This window comes from Colletotrichum jinshuiense, chromosome 5 (genome assembly GCF_051148585.1).
Source record: "Colletotrichum jinshuiense chromosome 5, complete sequence".
Taxonomy (NCBI): Eukaryota; Fungi; Ascomycota; class Sordariomycetes; order Glomerellales; family Glomerellaceae; genus Colletotrichum; species Colletotrichum jinshuiense.
The window spans coordinates 4,463,708-4,480,772 of NC_139312.1; the positions used below are offsets into that span (position 1 = coordinate 4,463,708).

The 17,065-nt window shown below is 48.5% G+C and overlaps 5 protein-coding genes across 5 annotated transcripts; 3 read left to right on the forward strand and 2 right to left on the reverse strand.

The window, feature by feature from the left end:
* Positions 1-1,519: 1,519 nt before the first annotated feature.
* Positions 1,520-2,140, reverse strand: EsH8_V_001071 (NADPH-dependent FMN reductase; the record flags this gene model as incomplete). The annotated part of the gene is made up of 1 exon (XM_083273587.1): positions 1,520-2,140. The coding sequence occupies one exon, from the start codon at positions 2,138-2,140 to the stop codon at positions 1,520-1,522; it is 621 nt and encodes a 206-aa protein (XP_083126302.1).
* Positions 2,141-3,716: 1,576 nt separating this feature from the next.
* Positions 3,717-5,142, forward strand: EsH8_V_001072 (NAD(P)/FAD-dependent oxidoreductase; the record flags this gene model as incomplete). The annotated part of the gene is made up of 3 exons (XM_083273588.1): positions 3,717-4,559; positions 4,628-4,927; positions 5,005-5,142. 3 exons carry the CDS (start codon positions 3,717-3,719, stop codon positions 5,140-5,142), a joined length of 1,281 nt encoding a protein of 426 aa, XP_083126303.1.
* A 461-nt stretch (positions 5,143-5,603) lies between these two features.
* Positions 5,604-7,239, forward strand: EsH8_V_001073 (uncharacterized protein; the record flags this gene model as incomplete). Its single annotated transcript, XM_083273589.1, has 4 exons — positions 5,604-5,702; positions 5,761-6,228; positions 6,282-6,577; positions 6,633-7,239. The coding sequence occupies 4 exons, from the start codon at positions 5,604-5,606 to the stop codon at positions 7,237-7,239; spliced, it is 1,470 nt and encodes a 489-aa protein (XP_083126304.1).
* A 3,130-nt stretch (positions 7,240-10,369) lies between these two features.
* EsH8_V_001074 (uncharacterized protein) lies at positions 10,370-12,239 on the forward strand (the record flags this gene model as incomplete). The annotated part of the gene is made up of 5 exons (XM_083273590.1): positions 10,370-10,603; positions 10,669-11,563; positions 11,637-12,022; positions 12,076-12,094; positions 12,160-12,239. 5 exons carry the CDS (start codon positions 10,370-10,372, stop codon positions 12,237-12,239), a joined length of 1,614 nt encoding a protein of 537 aa, XP_083126305.1.
* Positions 12,240-15,999: 3,760 nt separating this feature from the next.
* EsH8_V_001075 (uncharacterized protein) lies at positions 16,000-16,827 on the reverse strand (the record flags this gene model as incomplete). Its single annotated transcript, XM_083273591.1, has 1 exon — positions 16,000-16,827. The coding sequence occupies one exon, from the start codon at positions 16,825-16,827 to the stop codon at positions 16,000-16,002; it is 828 nt and encodes a 275-aa protein (XP_083126306.1).
* Between the last annotated feature and the right edge of the window lie 238 nt (positions 16,828-17,065).

The following is a 17,065-nucleotide window of genomic DNA, read 5'->3' on the forward strand; positions in this document are numbered from 1 at the left end:
AGTATAATAGTAGTAGTTCCTACTAGATTTATCTACCTACACTAACTGGCAGTTTACCTCTATAGAGAATAGCTAGACTATAGATCCTACAGCAGTTAAATAGTTAGAGAAGGTATTCCTACCTCTAACCTGCCTAACAGCTGGCCTAGCAGTAGTAGGCCCAGCTAGACTATTAATTCTAGATAGGCATAGTAGTTATAAAACAATAGAGTTTATATACTTATACTTTAAGTATAACGTCTACCTGCTCTTTCTACCTCTATATACATCCTATATACTTTAACTACTAGATTAATTAGTATTTAGGCTGTTAAAAGCAGTATACAGAAAGCAGCTTAGTTAACTACAGTATTAAAACGACTCTACAGTAGTTAGCAAGCGGAACTTTTTATCCTGCTACTAAAAGGCCAGGCAGGCAGCTTTTACTAGCTAGAACGTTAAGAGTAGTTAGAAAGCAATAGGGTTGTAGCCTATCTCTATTACCTAACCTCTATTAAGCCTGTTACTACTTAAGAATATCTCTACGCCAACTAGAACGGTTAATACTACCCTACTAATAGCTACTAATAGCAAGCCTATTCCTAACTAGGCTGTAGATACGTCTGCAGTAGCTTGGTTAACACTAAGGAAGACAGTTGACTTACAGAGCCAACTTGATTAATTCAACCAGCTACAACAAGGTGGCAATACACAACGGCTGCTCTTCCGTAAGGTTAAACGGGCCTTTAAGGAAAAGGACTATAAGCTGGCTGTTGCATAATAGTAGATCTAAGTGCTGAAGCAACAGGTTGAGGTTGGGCAGGCAAGGAAGAGGAAGAAGGTCAAGCAAAGCCCTAATTTGAAGTTTGCCAGCATCCGGGCTATATACAAGGCATAAGTGGAAGCAGGCGAAGTTGACGATCTAATAGATGAATCAGCCAGGTCTGATTTATCTAGTGATAGTGGCAGCTGTATTGTAGTTGCAGAGGAAGAAATAGATCAATAGGTTGAAATTGATGGTGGTAGTTGGATCCCTGCTTTTTTGGGTGGCCCAGATGTGGGGGTGGCCCAGAAGTGGGTTACCAACGTTATTGTCTCGGCTTTGCTGTGGCGCCATTCCTACCCGAGTGTACGGTCTACCCTTTCGCAAAATCCCCAGACATTCCCACAGCCTTCTGGAGACAGAATGGATGCCCGCATATCAACAATGCAGCGGTTTCCTTATCTTCGGCATTATTGACCTATATGGTATTGGTGCTCAACCTTACTACGAATCATACGTGTTGCTTAGTCTTGCTGCTCTTCTTTGCAGTGGGGAGATGTTGGTGTCGCGGCATGATGTATGGGCTTCCGGAAAATGAACAACTAGCGTTGGGGATTGCAAATTGATGAACTGGGAAATTATGACCATGCTAGCCGGGAAAGATTGCGTTATATTGTATTGATCATCCTGGAAGCCCAATGTTCAGAACTTTGAAGAACTCAGGCTACACGTTCCACGCCTCGGCTTATTTATAATGATGTTATGGCAACCCAAGCTTCATCGTAGCTTCTTGATCAACTCCTGGTATCCTGATAGGAGATCGTCTGTCTTCTTCTGCCAGTCCGCGACAACAGAGTCAACGAGCTTGCCTTCCATAGCTCCGATTAAACCCGGACTCATGTTGTGTTGTTCGGGGTTCCGGTCGGGGAACTCAAAGGCGGGTCGAGGCTCAACAACCTGAAGACGCATGCCTTCCAAGGTAGTCTTGAGAGACTCGCTCGCACTCTTTCCACCCGTGATTCCATAAGTGACAATGAGTACAGGCTTTCCAATCCATGCATGGAATAGATAATCAATAGCGTTCTTAGTCGCACCCGGGATGCCGAAATTGTACTCGGGTGTGACGAAGACGTAGGCGTCGTACTTCTCGATCTCATCATGCCAGTCAATGCTGTGCTGGTTGGAGAACTGGGCTTTCGCGGGCACCATCACGGGCATCACAGCCTCGTCGAACAGAGGAAGGTTGAAGGCTTTGATGTCAACCAGACTGAGCGCCACTGGTATGCCAATCCGTTCGGAGGAGAGAACCGCCTTGACGAATTCGGCAACTTGATCGCCGATGCGGTTCACTCGAGTGCTGCCAATGATGACACCAATCTTCTTGGTGGAGGATGCCATTGCTATCAACGTAAGAAATACTGGATGTGTGGTATGTTGGTCAATGAGGGCTGGGGGTGTCTTGCTGTTTGCCACTTTGATCAAGGGCAACGCGAGCACATATATATATGTTCTTGACCCTTCCAATGATTACCCTGCAGAGTGCGGTAAGAGACATTCGAGGTATTTTACGGTGGCCCACGTGATTCAGAGAGTGCCTACTTGAGTCTAAAGAAGCATAGAGGATCCTGAAAGTGAACAGGGCACCTGGCTAGGCCAAATATCCACGCGATAATACAAGCACGGACTGGCCTGCTTTTTGCGCAAGATAACTTACAAATACAGATGAGATCGGAGTGGCTTGCCAAGACGAGAATTGGCCGCAGCCACTGTACCAGATGCGAATGGTGTGGGTCAGCAGTCATTGTCCGGCGCGAGTGGGATATGAGCGGCGCGAGTGGGATGCGTGTAAAAGATGTCGGCACAGATGGGATGTATGACAAATAGACATTACAACTCATCATTTACGGACATAAAACATAGCAGCGGTTATGATGATTGCAAGAGACAGTAACGACGAATGCCACATTATGGCAATTGCCAGTATTTGCGAACAATAAGTGATTGGACCATCCGAGGGAAAGTGCACGCCCAGCGCAAGTTGCCAAACTGATCATATTGGAATGCATTGACTCACTCTAATTTCACCTTATTGTGAGTCAATTGCTATAGATAGGCTCAATCCGGATACAACAGATGATTCCTGACACCGGTGAACGACCGAAGAATGTTTGGCAGTATGTCCATCAGTCACTGTATATTCAAGCGGTCTTCTTACTGAGAGGATGGATGGCTTTGGCAACCCTGTGATTGTACCAGGCAAAATCATCGAAACATCGGAATCAGTCCTTCAGCAAGTCAACGGGAGGCGTTGCTCACAACGGCAGCGGACGTTCCCCAGTTTACTGAGACCCGCCCCATAAATAATAAGACCTGAACCTTACGGTGAAGTGGTATTTCGTTTGTTCCCTATTATGTTTAGCCTGGTCTTCGTGCCTTGTCCACGTTGATACTAAGATAATGGGATACAGTGTACCCATATTGTGAACTAGTAGAATTAGGAGTTCTGCGTAAGGGTTGGGATGTTAGACTTTGTTGCTGAAGTACCTCTTCCAATTTGGTCATGGGAATTGGGTGGAGATACTAGTATAGTGACTTTGGTTGTTCACTGCGGCATGTGTGGGGAGAGCCCATGCTAATTAACTGCGCTAAGGTCTAGCTAAGACGAGGATACTAAGGTTAGAACATCTCGGCCTCGGCCCTCCAATATTCACCGGGTCCGAGCCCCTAATTGTCGGAGCCTCATACAGATCACTACCACTATTCGACTAGGAGGTGTTCCAAGAAACCGACGAATCGGCGAAGACGGGAGGCTGTACGATCGATTGAGAAGAGTTTGTATGTTTATAGATCTTGCAACATATTTAAAACCACAAGACTAGTACGCAGGTGTCCGAGATGGGTGAAGAGTGTTCCGTACATGCTTCTCTCTCTCCCGCCTCAATCGCTAGCAGAATATTACCTGGCCGACTACATCATGGCGCCCGACTCCGTTCGTATTTTCACCAACTTCACGTCCGCGATATTCGAGTCTAGTGCCAAGGTAGTCTCCCAGCAAGTCCACGCCACCTATCATCGACTCACCTACCAAGCCTCGCCAGCCTCCCGCAACGTAGTGGTGCTGGGCGGTTCTTTCGCCGGCCTACAGCTAGCGAAGAGGCTTTCTCAATCGCTGCCGTCCGGATACCGCGTAGTGCTCGTGGAAAAGAACTCGCACTTCAACTTCACCTTCAACTTTCCTCGCTATTCCGTTGTCGGTAACGAGAAGAAGGCATTCATACCGTACACAGATGCATTTGGCAAAGCCCCCGAGGGGAGTTGGGAGTTGATTAGGGACACCGTAGTCGGCGTTGCTGACGGGGAGGCACTGCTAGAGTCAGGGCAGAAACTGTCATTCGATTACTTGGCAATCGCCACCGGTTTCCAACAACCACTCCCGGCAAGGATGATCTCGTCCAACAGAGACGATGCCTGCACAGATCTAAGATCCCTCAGATCAAAGATCAAACAAGCAAAAAGAATAGCCATTGTGGGAGGGGGGCCTGTCGGAATACAGCTGTCAACCGACATTAAGAGTGCCTTTCCCGACAAGGATATCTTGATGGTACATTCGAGGGAGAGGCTAGTTAACAGGTTCGGGGAGAGGTTGAGCGAATATGTGGAGTCGAAGCTAGAAATCATGGGTATACAGGTCGTCCTCAATGAGAGACCTGATGTATTGCAACAGAAAGCTGAAGGGACGGAAGTTGACTTTCGTATCACCCAAGGCTGCGGCACACTAAGGTTCCAGAACGGCAAGGAAGAGGAGTTTGACTTGATTGTAAGAATTTTCTCCCCAGCCACGTCTCCAAACAACATATCTAGCTAACCAAGCTTCCACGAAAAAAGATCCCTTGCACAGGCGCCACCCCAAACACAGGCTTTCTCTCTACATTTATTCCCTCGCTCTTGTCGGGTACGACAGGTCGCATCAAAGTTCGGCCTACTCTCCAACTCGACGATGACGCTCATCCAAACATCTTCGCCCTTGGCGACATCGCAGAGGTGAACGGGCCAAAGATGGGCAGAACAGCCATGGCTCAGGCTGAGCATGTGAGTGAGAACATGGTGGCCATGATCAAAGGTGCCTTGCCTAGCGAATACAAGCCTAAGGTGATTGACGGCCTACTGAAGCTGAGTTTGGGACTTGTAAGTCTTGAAGATGCCCTTTTCCTCAGGTCCCTGTAGGCTGCGCGTATGATCAAACTGACATAACACGCCAACAGGAAGATAACGTTATGTACGTTGAAGATGGAAAGGGGGGAGACATCATGGTGCCAGGTAAAAATAAGGATCTGGATCTGGAGGTCCGTCAGGCATGGTGGTATCTCAATGGAAACATGAAGGCCGAAGCCGGCAACTAGAGGATTGACTCAGTCTGAAAATAGTGCAGAAGCGGTCAATGTTTTGTTGTTTTGTTCGTGGTTGTTTTGGTGTTGAGTTTGGATGCCTACGCACGTACCCGGGAGTGCCGGGGCATGTTCCGGCCATACCGATAAGGTTTGCCGCGACTTCCGATGCGCAGGGATCGCGTGAAGACTACCAAAAACGGTTAGTTTGAACAAGGCTGAGTGCGTTTCGGTAGCTTGATTGGATTTCCTGTCTTTCGGTTTCATGTGACCCCATCTTCCGCATAGAAACGTTAAAAGTCAAACGTGACTCGTCAACTGGATACTGATTGGTGATTAAAAGCACCGCAACGAGTCAAACCCTCCAATTTCAACTACTTAACATACCCTATACTGTATTTAATGTCCTCCGCGGACTCCTACTTCTGCAAAAACCTTGTCTCCGTGAACCGTAGTCACCCAGAAGTAACCTCATCATGAATCCATGCCGACGCCAGAGAGCTACAAACATCGGGCCTTTGGACAAGCGCCTTCGGGTGCGTCGATGCGAGCCATGTCGAATTCGACGAACCAAGGCAGGTCGCAACCACGCCTTTCCGGGGTTCTGCACAGTGTATTGACGTGACTTTACAGTGTGATGGGAGACGGCCATGCGAGACCTGCAAAGAGCGCTCGACTACTTGTCGAAGTCAGGTCTCTCGGGATGCAACACAGGCTGGACTGTTCGTCCGACAGGACGGCCCGGAAACTCCAATCAGTACACCTGAGAGGCGTTTCACATCCACAGTGGTCAACATGGAATGCCTAGCCCTTGTCCGCCAATTTGTGGGACAGTCCCCTTCGCCCATCAGCGCTTTATTTTCAACCCCTAGCCTTCTCCAATGCTTCCGAGAAGACAGCGGTATTCGAACAGCCCTCGCTTGTATCGCCAATGCATACAAGTCTAGAGGAAAATATTCGGCTGTCATTCAGAATAATGGTATGTTCATGGAAAGTGAGCAACGCGAGCTCTACGCCACTATCCAGACGCGCCTTCAAAGGCCTGATCCACATCTGGATCAGCCCCTGCTGCTGCTCGCGGTTTTGTTCTGCGTATTACAGGTACCTCACCTAAAGGCTCAAGATTGCCATCATTCTTGACTGACTCGACCCAGCTGATGAGTAATCGGAGCCACAACATCGGTTTACATCTACTCGATCAGGTGACCTGCTACATTGTGCAGCCTCGCGGCCCTCAAGGGTTCTCAACAGATTTAGACAAATCCACGCTTTTACTCTTTCGCATTTTCGAAGGAATAGGCTCTCTGATGCGCGAACGCCGCACAGCACTTACAGATCCTCAATGGCGCAAGACGGTTGTTGACGTCCAGAAGAGCGACAAAGCGCACAATGCATCTCTTTTCGAGTGCATATGCACTTTTATTGCATCAATGACAAAGATCAACGCAGAGTTAGTTTGCCATTCAGGGTAACAGGGTGTCTCACTTTGCTGACTTACTCACCAGATCTCATGCGTGGCTCGACCGGAACAGCGATATTACCTACGAGTCTGGCTCTAATCCCCGGCCAATGAACTGTAGCTGCTCCGCCGACGGCATAGCGCTAATTTGCGAAGAGCATCTTGCCATGGGCCAGAGGATTATACGAGAAGCTTCGGAACTGCTAGAGTCTCTTGACGAATTCGAAAAGACTACGAAGGAGTCCCTCACTACCGACGACCCGTGCTACGACATATTTCTCTCGCATTGCCTTTGCTTGAAGATAGGCACAATCCGACTTTTTGCCCACCCTGCCTGGCAAAGTACCCTGGTTTCCAAGGAAATGTTCCAAGAATCAAGGGTCCTAGAACACGCACATTCCGCCTTGGACCACGTTGAGAGAGTAATGCCGCGCGCGGGTTTGGAAGCCGTCATATTTATAGATCATCTGATATCCATTGGCATTGAAATGCGACAATCCCTAGATAGACTCCGCGTCATGTCGTTGCTGGACGATATTAAGCGTCGAGGATTTGTCGTCGCCGAGGTCTACATTGAGGATTTGCAGCTCGCCTGGAAGGCTGTCCCCCCCTCCCGTCCACAAGTTATTCAGAAATTGCTTCCACCACAATAAGCAGACGAGTGACAGCATGGCGAGATCGAGATCCGGGTGTCACAAAGCATTTCAAATTAACCAATAGCAACGTCTTTGTAGATTTGTCTATGATTCCTCCAACAACCAATAATCGACATGAAACATGCATTTTCGAACGAGGAGGTCAACAGCCAAGAGGGATTTTTTAGAGTCATGGGGAGTTGATCAAGTGGTCAAATTAATTCTTAATACGAGGCACAGGTTGAATTATACACTTACAAAGAGTTGCTTGAAGGGACAACGAAACGAAACCAATTGACAACACCAAAACAACTCAAAAATAGTCCCTCAGTCACTTATCGCACAGTGAAGCCAATGTTCGTATAAAGCAAGGCATAATGTGGATTTTATTACCGGTAGCCATAGAGAATTGCATCTCTGTTGAATGTGCGTTTGGCTGAGTGGTATCTCGGTGTTTACTGTGAGGGTTGGGTTGGTCGATGAAATCAAAAGGAAAATGAGTGAGATTTTTCACTGGTCGGACCAGAAAACGGGATTCGACTCTAACTTATAGTCTTTGCCAAAAAAACACCCAGCTGGAGCCCTTCAATATACTCAACGAGTTAGCAACTGCCCGTTCTCGAGCACAGACTTTGAGAAGAGACCGGGCGTTCAGGCCAGGGTATGGTAGCCACCTGACACCCTCCTCATCGAGCGACTAAAACCCAGGATTGCAGTCAGGGATCGCGCGAGCGATATTTCATTGAACAATCTATGAAGTCCGCATAGCCCGTTTGTCGTGATAAGATACACAGGGTCGTTGCTCCTGGGTGATGTGGTTGGTGAGGCGTTCAGGGATCGCACGAATCATTCTTCATTGGGACGACGGCTCCACTCAACATTACGTAGCCCGAAACAGGCTGTGTAGGCCAAGACCGCCATGGAAAAGAACTCGGAAAAGCAAGCCGGCCAGCACCACTGCCTTGATTCCTGACATAATCGTCTGCGGTTCATTTTGAAAAGCCACCCAATGTTGCAGGGACGCGCGGGCACGGGCTGGAGTAAATGCTATATAGAGCGCAGAGCCGGGGCCTTGTTACTCCTTTTGCGACATCCACCGCGTTTGCGGTTCCCTCGTTCTTTAGTGCTCCATCTTGCAAGGCGGCCCAAGCTATCTCTGCCCAAGTTAACGACGCCTCACCGTATTTAGCCATGTCTCAACCAAAAGTTCAACACGACAACGGCGCTCAACGAGCCCCGGCCCATGACATCCACAATCGATATGACGAGCACCAAAACGTCCAGAGCGATAGATGGCACCATGGCTTGTGTGGCTGCTGCGCTTCCTGCGAACTCTGCCTCCTGGGCACTTTCCTACCCTGTCTTCGTACGTCGTTTATTTGAATTGCTCACTACGGCATTTCTCTGACAGGGCTCCGAAGTTTTCGGCCAGACGTCGCACCGAATCAAAGACCCATCCATGGAAAACTATAACCAGGTCAATAGCGACTGTTTATTTATGATGGGAATCACCTATCTTACTGGTTTTGGCTGGATGTACGTCATTTTTAACCGCAATTTCACGAGGTGAGGCCAATGAGCACGACCACTAAGGAATGCGACACAGGATTGTCATGCGCAAACGTTTCCAGATTCGCCAGCGCTACGGCATAAAAGGCAGCGACGCAACAGATTGCTGTGCATCTTACTGGTGCTTCTCCTCGGCTCTTGTTCAACACGAAAGAGAAGTGCTTGCTCGCCAGACGATGAATCCAGTCACCCAGGGTTACCAAAGGCAGCCTGCGATGGAAATGCAACCTTCACGTTTTAATCGCACTACTTGAAATGCAGAATCCTTGGTTTCAAGAAAACTATTTTGAGTCGGAGTTTGATATTTGGCGAATGAAGATGTTGTGAACGGTTATTTTTTGGTCATAACATACCCGGAGAGAAATCTACCTCCACCAATTGTCCCATTGTTTCCCCTGTGTTTCGCAATGTCCGGTTTATCTTTATACTAGACTGGATTATGTTGCTCTCAACGGAACTTCCTTGATAACACCATCTCGCATAGATACTTATAGCTGACCTGTCTGTGGATTGATAATTGCATTGCGACGTGAGGTTGAGGCCCGTTGACGGACTGAGTATATGTAAGCCTCGCCGGCGGCTACGCACCCAACATGCAAGATTTGTCAAGGGGTTCATTCAAAGTGGATTTATAGGCGTTTCTGCAAATGCCAGTCTGGATGAATTTCAAATCATTTGCACGGGGAAAGCGGGATCAAGACCGACGGCATCGTGAATGGCCTTTTCCCAAGGCAAGCCTACAGTTAGCATTCGCATCGGCACTACTGACCAGACGAATGGCGGGACAGTCAATGGAATTATTGACGACAGCGCGAATGGCCAAACCGAAAGCGACGTTCAGAGTAATATGGGACATCACGGACACGCTAATGGCGGTGTCATGGGATGGCAAATGGAAGTTAGAATGGCAACACTCAAGGGTCTGCCGACGACCCCCCAAAGGCGACAGTTGTGCTGAGTAACGGATTGGACTGGGAACAGTCACCCGCACCCAGTGGTGTTTGCGGGTTTTCAAAGTTAGTATTTGGCAACTAAGATTAGCTATGACTCAAAGGCGGATCAGCAATTGCAACTGGCTGTAACGGGGTTTTATACACTCCTTCGAGTGGACGATCGTCATGCTTCTCGGAAACATTTGAGCTCCACCGCAGGTAAAACATCTAGCTCGGGTTTATGGACACCGAAAAGTCGCAAGTCATGGTTTTACTGCAGGTCACGACAATTTATAAGACTTGCGGGCATTTGCGCAACATGAGAGCTGGTATTTCGACCGTCCCCTATTTTCGGCGAAGGCCGGTTGAATGAATATGAAAGGATTCCGTAATGATTTCGCTGCCCCCGTCCTGTCATATTCCTGGACCACTCATTTCAAACTCCTACCCAACGGTATTCGCCCATGCCAACTGCGCCGTACCGCCCCTGCAACTCCCGCGGCGCAGCGAAATGACCTTTCAGAATGAATCAGGGAGAAAGGTCTGGAGCCATAAAACTCCGACTACAGCAGCCGCATAGTCCATTTCGCGACTTTGGTCTCAAGTCCGCGTCCTCTTTAATGCGAAGCCCAAATATTGCGTTCATCATGACAACCTCCCCATCTCCCGGTAGCCACGAGCAACATTTCGAGACCGAATCCCCAAATAACACAGCCCAGAATGTCTCGGATTCCAAACTAGAATCCGGAACCAACAAAAAAGAGGACAAGACCGCCACCTCTGCGGCCTTCGTAGTACAAGGCTTTAAGCTTTACGCCATTCTCCTGAGCGTCTGCTTCGGCGCCTTCGTGATGTCTCTGGACATCTTCATATTGGCAACGGTTAGCTGAAAACCAAAGAGTAGAGTTTTCTCCGTCCAGAAATTTTCTGACGTCTTCGCAAACAGGCCATCCCTTCAATCACATCCGAATTTCGCGATACCTCTCAGTTGGCCTGGTATCCGGCCGCTTATTCCTTGACGACATGCGTCCTGACCCCGCTGGCTGGCAGACTCGCCGCTGCGTTCCCACTCCGTTGGGTCTACATCACCTTCTGTTCTATTTTCCTCGTTGGAAGCATCGTATGCGGCTGGGCCCAGACAAGCAACGCCTTCATTGTCGGCCGGGCTGTCGCTGGCATTGGTGCTTCTGGCCTCGCCACTGGCGGTATGACCATCGTTTTGCTCATTGCCTCGCCTAGAACAAAACCCTTGTTCATGGGCATCTGCAGTAGCTGCTTTGCACTAGGCGTCATCCTTGGGCCCATTTTGTCTGGTGTCTTCTCCGAAAAGGCAACCTGGCGATGGTGCTTTTGGATCAACTTGCCTTCGGGCGCCGTCACGCTGGCTACCATGTTTTTCTTTTTCAGGCCACCTCCAGAGAGCCGCAACTGGAGCGTTGGCGAGAGGATCAAGAGTTTAGACCTCACCGGAGGCGCCATCTTCATACCGGGTATTTTTATGATACTCCTAGCGTTAACCTGGGGTGGCACCCAAAAAGCCTGGAACTCACCCACCATCATCGGCCTCTTCGTTGGCGGAGGTGTCATGGTTGTCATGTTCTTTATATGGGAACACCATAAGGGCGAGGAGGCCATGATCCCAGGCATGCTGCTCAGGAGGCGATCGATAACTTTTAGCGTCCTGTTTTCCTTTTGTCACATGGGGTCTGTGGCCGTCATGGGCTACTACCTACCGGAATGGTTTCAGGCTGTTCAGGGCGTAAACGCGTTGGAAAGTGGCACAAGGACAGTAACTACCGCTGGAACCCAGATATTTGGCACTCTTTTTGCTGCTGTTTTGGGTAAGATCATGTTTACAAGTCCCATGAACCCAAAAACGTCCTCACCAGAAACTGACAAATATCCTTTTGCTAGCCCTCAAGATAAGGTTCTACAATCCGTGGCTCTTTGTGGGCCCAATCCTTATGTCTACTGCAGCTGCTCTGTACTCCCAATTTTCGACATTCAACACACCTGCGACCCATTACATTGGCTATCAGGTTGTTGAGGGACTCGGGGTTGGCATGGCCCAGCAGATGCCTAATCTCATCATTCAGCTAGTCATCAGTGACCGCGAAGAGCTCCTGCCTGTCGTCGTTGCCCTGAACTTATTCTCTCAATACCTTGGGGCCACTTTGACTCAAATCATCGCTGGTGTCGTTTTCCATTCGGTCCTGGATAAAGAATTATCCAATGCTGGTCTCGATGCCACACAAAAAGTTCTGCTGTACACGGGCGGTATATCCAAAATCCGACCGATTGTTAGTCAAAACTTTCCCGAACTGCTACGTCCGGTGCTGGTAGCCTACAACAGGTCCATAACCTCAACATTTGTAAGTCATCATCATCCATCGCATTCACTATTCTCAATTGAGCCGGTAGCTGACCTTATTTATAGTATATCCCATGTGCTACTTCTGCCATCGCATTCTGCCTCGCTTTTGGTGTAGAATGGAAGAGAATCCCGGCAACATCTAAAACAAAAGCCTCTCCGGAAGGATCTCTGGAGGCTCCTCCTGCACAGAAGGAGAAAGTGCAAAATCTAGGTGTTTTTCCTCATGAACAATAACGATATCAAAGAGAAATTGTATAATAAAACCTGTCTCCTCTCTATTCGGACAGATCATTAAAGTTCCGTGGCGCGGTATGGCTGTGGGACACTTTTGCCAAGCCTATAACTTTGCGCCTGGACCTGTACATCTTCCCCTGCCCGCTGCGCAAAGAACCACTTTTGACTATAAGAACCTTATTCATGCGCCTCCGGCTCGTTACAAGTTCTAAGTAGTAGTTCTGTCGGTGGCGACCACTTAACGCTTAACAATCATGTTTTGTGCAGTTTAGTTTATTCTTGTAGTGGACTGGGAGAATCGACACGACGGAAGGCCACCACCTCTTGTAGAAACCAAATATTGAAGCCAAGAACAGACATATCCAGGCACTCCACACTGCAATCTTAGGGCAGAACTATGTTCACTAACTGTTGAAGTTACACAAAAGGGTCTAACAGTGTATTTTCAAGGCTCTACTGTAGCACTACTTTTGTTTAAATTAGAATCTCAGAGAATGTAACATCATAGGCAACGGTATCCAGAATATTCTTGGCTGCCCCCATGGCGAGATATCTCAACGTGGTGGCTATCTACTTATGCGGGAGTTCATGTTGTACCACTCGTGACGGTGTCCGACTCTATCGGCCTCAAATTCTAACAAAGCTCTTGGTTTCACTAAAAAGGCTCGCAGCCTTGGCAAGGGCCTTGGAAGTTGGCTACAGCCCCAATGCAGGCAACGTCGGCGAGCGGGTCTAAAAGCTGGTTAGATTTGAATCTGCCGTGGGGATCCGCAACTTACTGAGAAAGAATTCATCAACAGCAGCACCACAAGCCGGGATGACAGCCGCAAAGGCACCGATGCAACCTGGAAAACACGATGTTGTTAGTAATTGCTGCAAGAAATTACCTCCTACGAGAGCGAAAGTGAAGGGAAGAAAATCGTACCCCAGACGTCACATCCTCTAGCCTCATGACCTCGAAGCCTGCCGATTGCACTCTGGCATTCACCCAGCATATGCGACGGTTGGGTGGTGCACTGGTACTGTCTCTGCCTTTTCACCAAGTTGGCATCAGCGGCCCCGTCGGCAGGAGCAGCGGCCGCCAATGGGAGCAGGGCGGCCAAGAGGGCGATAGTGTTGACGTTGAACTGCATGACTGTAGAATATGAATTATTATATTCGAATTTCAAATAACGTTGGTCCTCAGACTTGGTATTTTTAGAGATCAATGAGGATGGAAGATATCGTTGTGTAATACTTCTAGTAAGTGGAAGAGTAGTATTATATACATGTCTGAATCTGCAAGATATGTTGCATGTTTGACAAATTCTCCATCAGATACAATCTCGCAATCGGCTCAAGAGGTAGCGGCATGCTCGGTAACTGTACGAGAGCAATATATTGTACTATATAATAACGTTTGCTTGGACATTTCCAATGAGGCAGAAGATCCAACCTGGAATGGAAGATGACCACTATGTAAGGTAGTGATCAACAGTATCCCCACACTCAGTCCGCAGTACCCCTGAAGTTCAACTCAACGCGACTCATGAATGACTCCCGTGAATCCTTTTCGCGCGATACCACCAACTCTAACAAATTCGCTCGATTTACCTTGGGAAGTCGTGACAACAAATTCTGTAGTTCTATCTTAACGGTAGGGAGAAGAAAACGAAAATCAATACGAGAACGAGAGTAAAGTTGAAATCCATAATTTTGTGGTATCCTCGCTTAATTGCGCCGACTTGGCGTTCAATAGTCCTCTTTAGACTTTCATCTCCATTTATTTTCCCCCAAACAAGTTGATAGCAGACACAAGAGTTGATCCCAATTTCGTCTTCGTGAAGCCATTGTTGGCTATGCGGTGACAAGCGACTCTACAGAGCACAGCGCTAAAGCGGAACGATACAGATTTGCTACATAAATATATATATCATCATCCCCAATATCATCTCCAATAACATTTTTCAATCCCATCACCTTTGCTCAACTTTATCCTATCAAGACATCTCATACTTAAAAAATGAAGCTCGATATCATCCCTCTTGCAATCATTGCGGCCTGGTAATTCTCCTCTCTGGGCATGGTACTCAGGGCGTACTAACAAGAACACAGGGCACCTCTAGTGGCAAGCCAATTTTCCTGCCATTGCCAAGTCGCCAGTGCGTCAAACGCTGTCATTGTTGGAGCCAGGCCCTGTCAAGAAGTTGGGGGAACAACCTGCCACAATGCCGAGGGAAACTACAATGTTGTGCGTGTATACCCAGCCACTTTTCTCTACACTGCATGCTTTAGCTGCTTTCGTTCTTGCTTCTACGCCTGCAGTAACGCTAATGACACCAATTGGGGTAGTGTATAACCAACCGCGCTTGGTCTGATGCTGAATGCCGCACCTGGGTCGGAGGTAGCGATCCGACGGAGAGGATCAGGGCTGTTTGCGTCAACTACAATGGCGGTGGATGCCCTGCTTGATTTGGTCAAGGTTTCCAGGACTCAACCGAATTGGTCATTTTGAGGACAACGATTGAACTAAACATGCACCCTGAATTAGGCAGTTAGTTACTAGTGGCAGCAATGCAACCAACCCTATGTTACAGCAACCAGTGCCACTGTCTTCTGAACAAGTATTGATGGGATGCATGCTGCTTGATTCATTCCACGTCTAGGTCATGTCAGGAAACCCCAATTTACTTATGCTATTACAATGAGAAAATATCCAAAGACCCCACTAGACTGTAATAGAAGGTTTTCTTTAGGTTTTTTTTAGGAGAGCTATCGAGTTTTTTATGCATTCCGATAGACCAAAAAAAGCTGCACCCCGTGCCAGTCAACGCAACGCAGGATTGTTGCAGAAATTGCAAGACAATTTTTTGTCAATGGCCCAACATCCTTCTGCTTGGCTTGATTAGCCACAATCTTGATAACCGCCGCTAGCTGCTCGTCGTCGTCTACGCACCGAAGCGCAGTACCAGAAGACCCACAGCCATACGCAACTATACTCAAGTGTTTTTCGTTCGCCGGGGCAACGATGGAAACATCCAAGCTAATACACCTCGAGAACCGCAACGGAGATCTTTGGGAAAGTGTGGTTGTGGTACTGGACGCTAGTGTTCCGCCTTAAGACCATGCTACTGAAAATAAGCGCGCCGCCCTGAAATACTTTGCCCAAGTTGCGGTAGAGAACCCGCCATCTGCTGGCAGCTTCGGGGTTCGGTGGTCTGTTCCCACCCCTAAATCACCAGAGCCGAGACACCAATTGTATCTCGGAGCTGGACTGAGGGCGGTTCCACAACAGGCGTGGGCTGTGGGTTCTTTGTAGGACTTTTAGTCGGCGATGGAGGCGACCACGCTATCCCAACTGTTCTAGAAGCCGGTGTAGGTCTTCCCGACGTCCTCAGAGACCAGCTCGTACCAATGTGGCAAACAGACCTCCCTGGTCATGCAGCTTAGGTTGATAATCGCTGCAGGGATAATGAAGCCAATGAAACTACACATTTGTTCCGCTAAGTGCCTCCATGCTTCATAACACCTAAACTGCCGCCCCGCAACCTTCCACCCTAATCGTTAAATAGCCAGCAAATCACATTAAGTTAGTATTAGACTACAGATAACAGGAACGCTTTCAGCACTATATTTAAACATAGAACAACCTTGCTTGGATACAAAAGGACACTAAATAACCCGCTGGTTTTAGGTTGTAGCTGCCGCTACGGCAGCAGAAGTAGCACCATCGGCGCCAGTTTTAGAGATCTGCATATACCACAGCCAAAATCCGGAAATAACTGCGGTCGTCTCCCATTCTTCGCCCCAAATTCCCGTTTGCCCAGCACCCACAAAGCCAAAGTTAAATGACTTGGTCATACTCCACGACATGCTGTGAGCCAGAACGGCGACAACCTCGTGCCCGTCGCTTGTGTAGCCGAATGATTGCCCACCAGGCCGCGGTCGTCCGATTCGTACTAATTTCCATCCGTAGGAGTGGCCGGCGAGTTCCTTGATCTCGTCTCCATGCGAGTTCCTCCACTGGAACTCCTCCACCTCGCCTTTGCGGACTTCAAAGTGGAAACAACGGACTTCGCTCTTTGTCCAACTTGTGATCTCGGGCTTTTCGAATGCGATCTCTTTTTCGGCTCCGTTTTCCCTATGCAGCGTGATAGTAGCCCGGTCATGCCACCCCACGGCTTTTCTGCTCGCCGTGGCGATGATTGGTGCCTTTTCGCTCGAGCCGCTATGGAGGAAAAGCGTTTGCTTCTTGGAGAAGAGTTTGGTGTCGAAGGAAACGGTAAACATCTTGTCGTCCGAGGACGGGCCGAGGGTGTATAATTGCTTCCATTTCCACTGACCGTAGCAGTTGAATGTCGGAGGAAATCTTGCAGTTGCAGCCACTAGCCTTGTTGAGCCCGTTCCCGCGTCATTGAATCTTGGCGCGTGATATGCCGGCGCGTCTTCTTGGTAGCCAGAGTAGGCGGGAGGGCCATAGCGAGTGGCATCGACTGATTGGCCCTTCTCGTAATCCATAATGAATTTGCAGTGGTCGAATTGACGCGTGTCTTAACTAGTGATAGAATGCGATACGATGTATTATAAAAATCAAACTGTCACACCATTTCAAAGGCTTGGAGAGTAGGATGTTGCATAGGGTACTTATAGTATTACCCCCCGAAGCACAAGCTTGTCACATAGGGAGCGCTAATTATGGACTATCGTGGCTGTACGAGAAGAATCGGGGAGCCCGCATTACCCATGGATCGCGCCA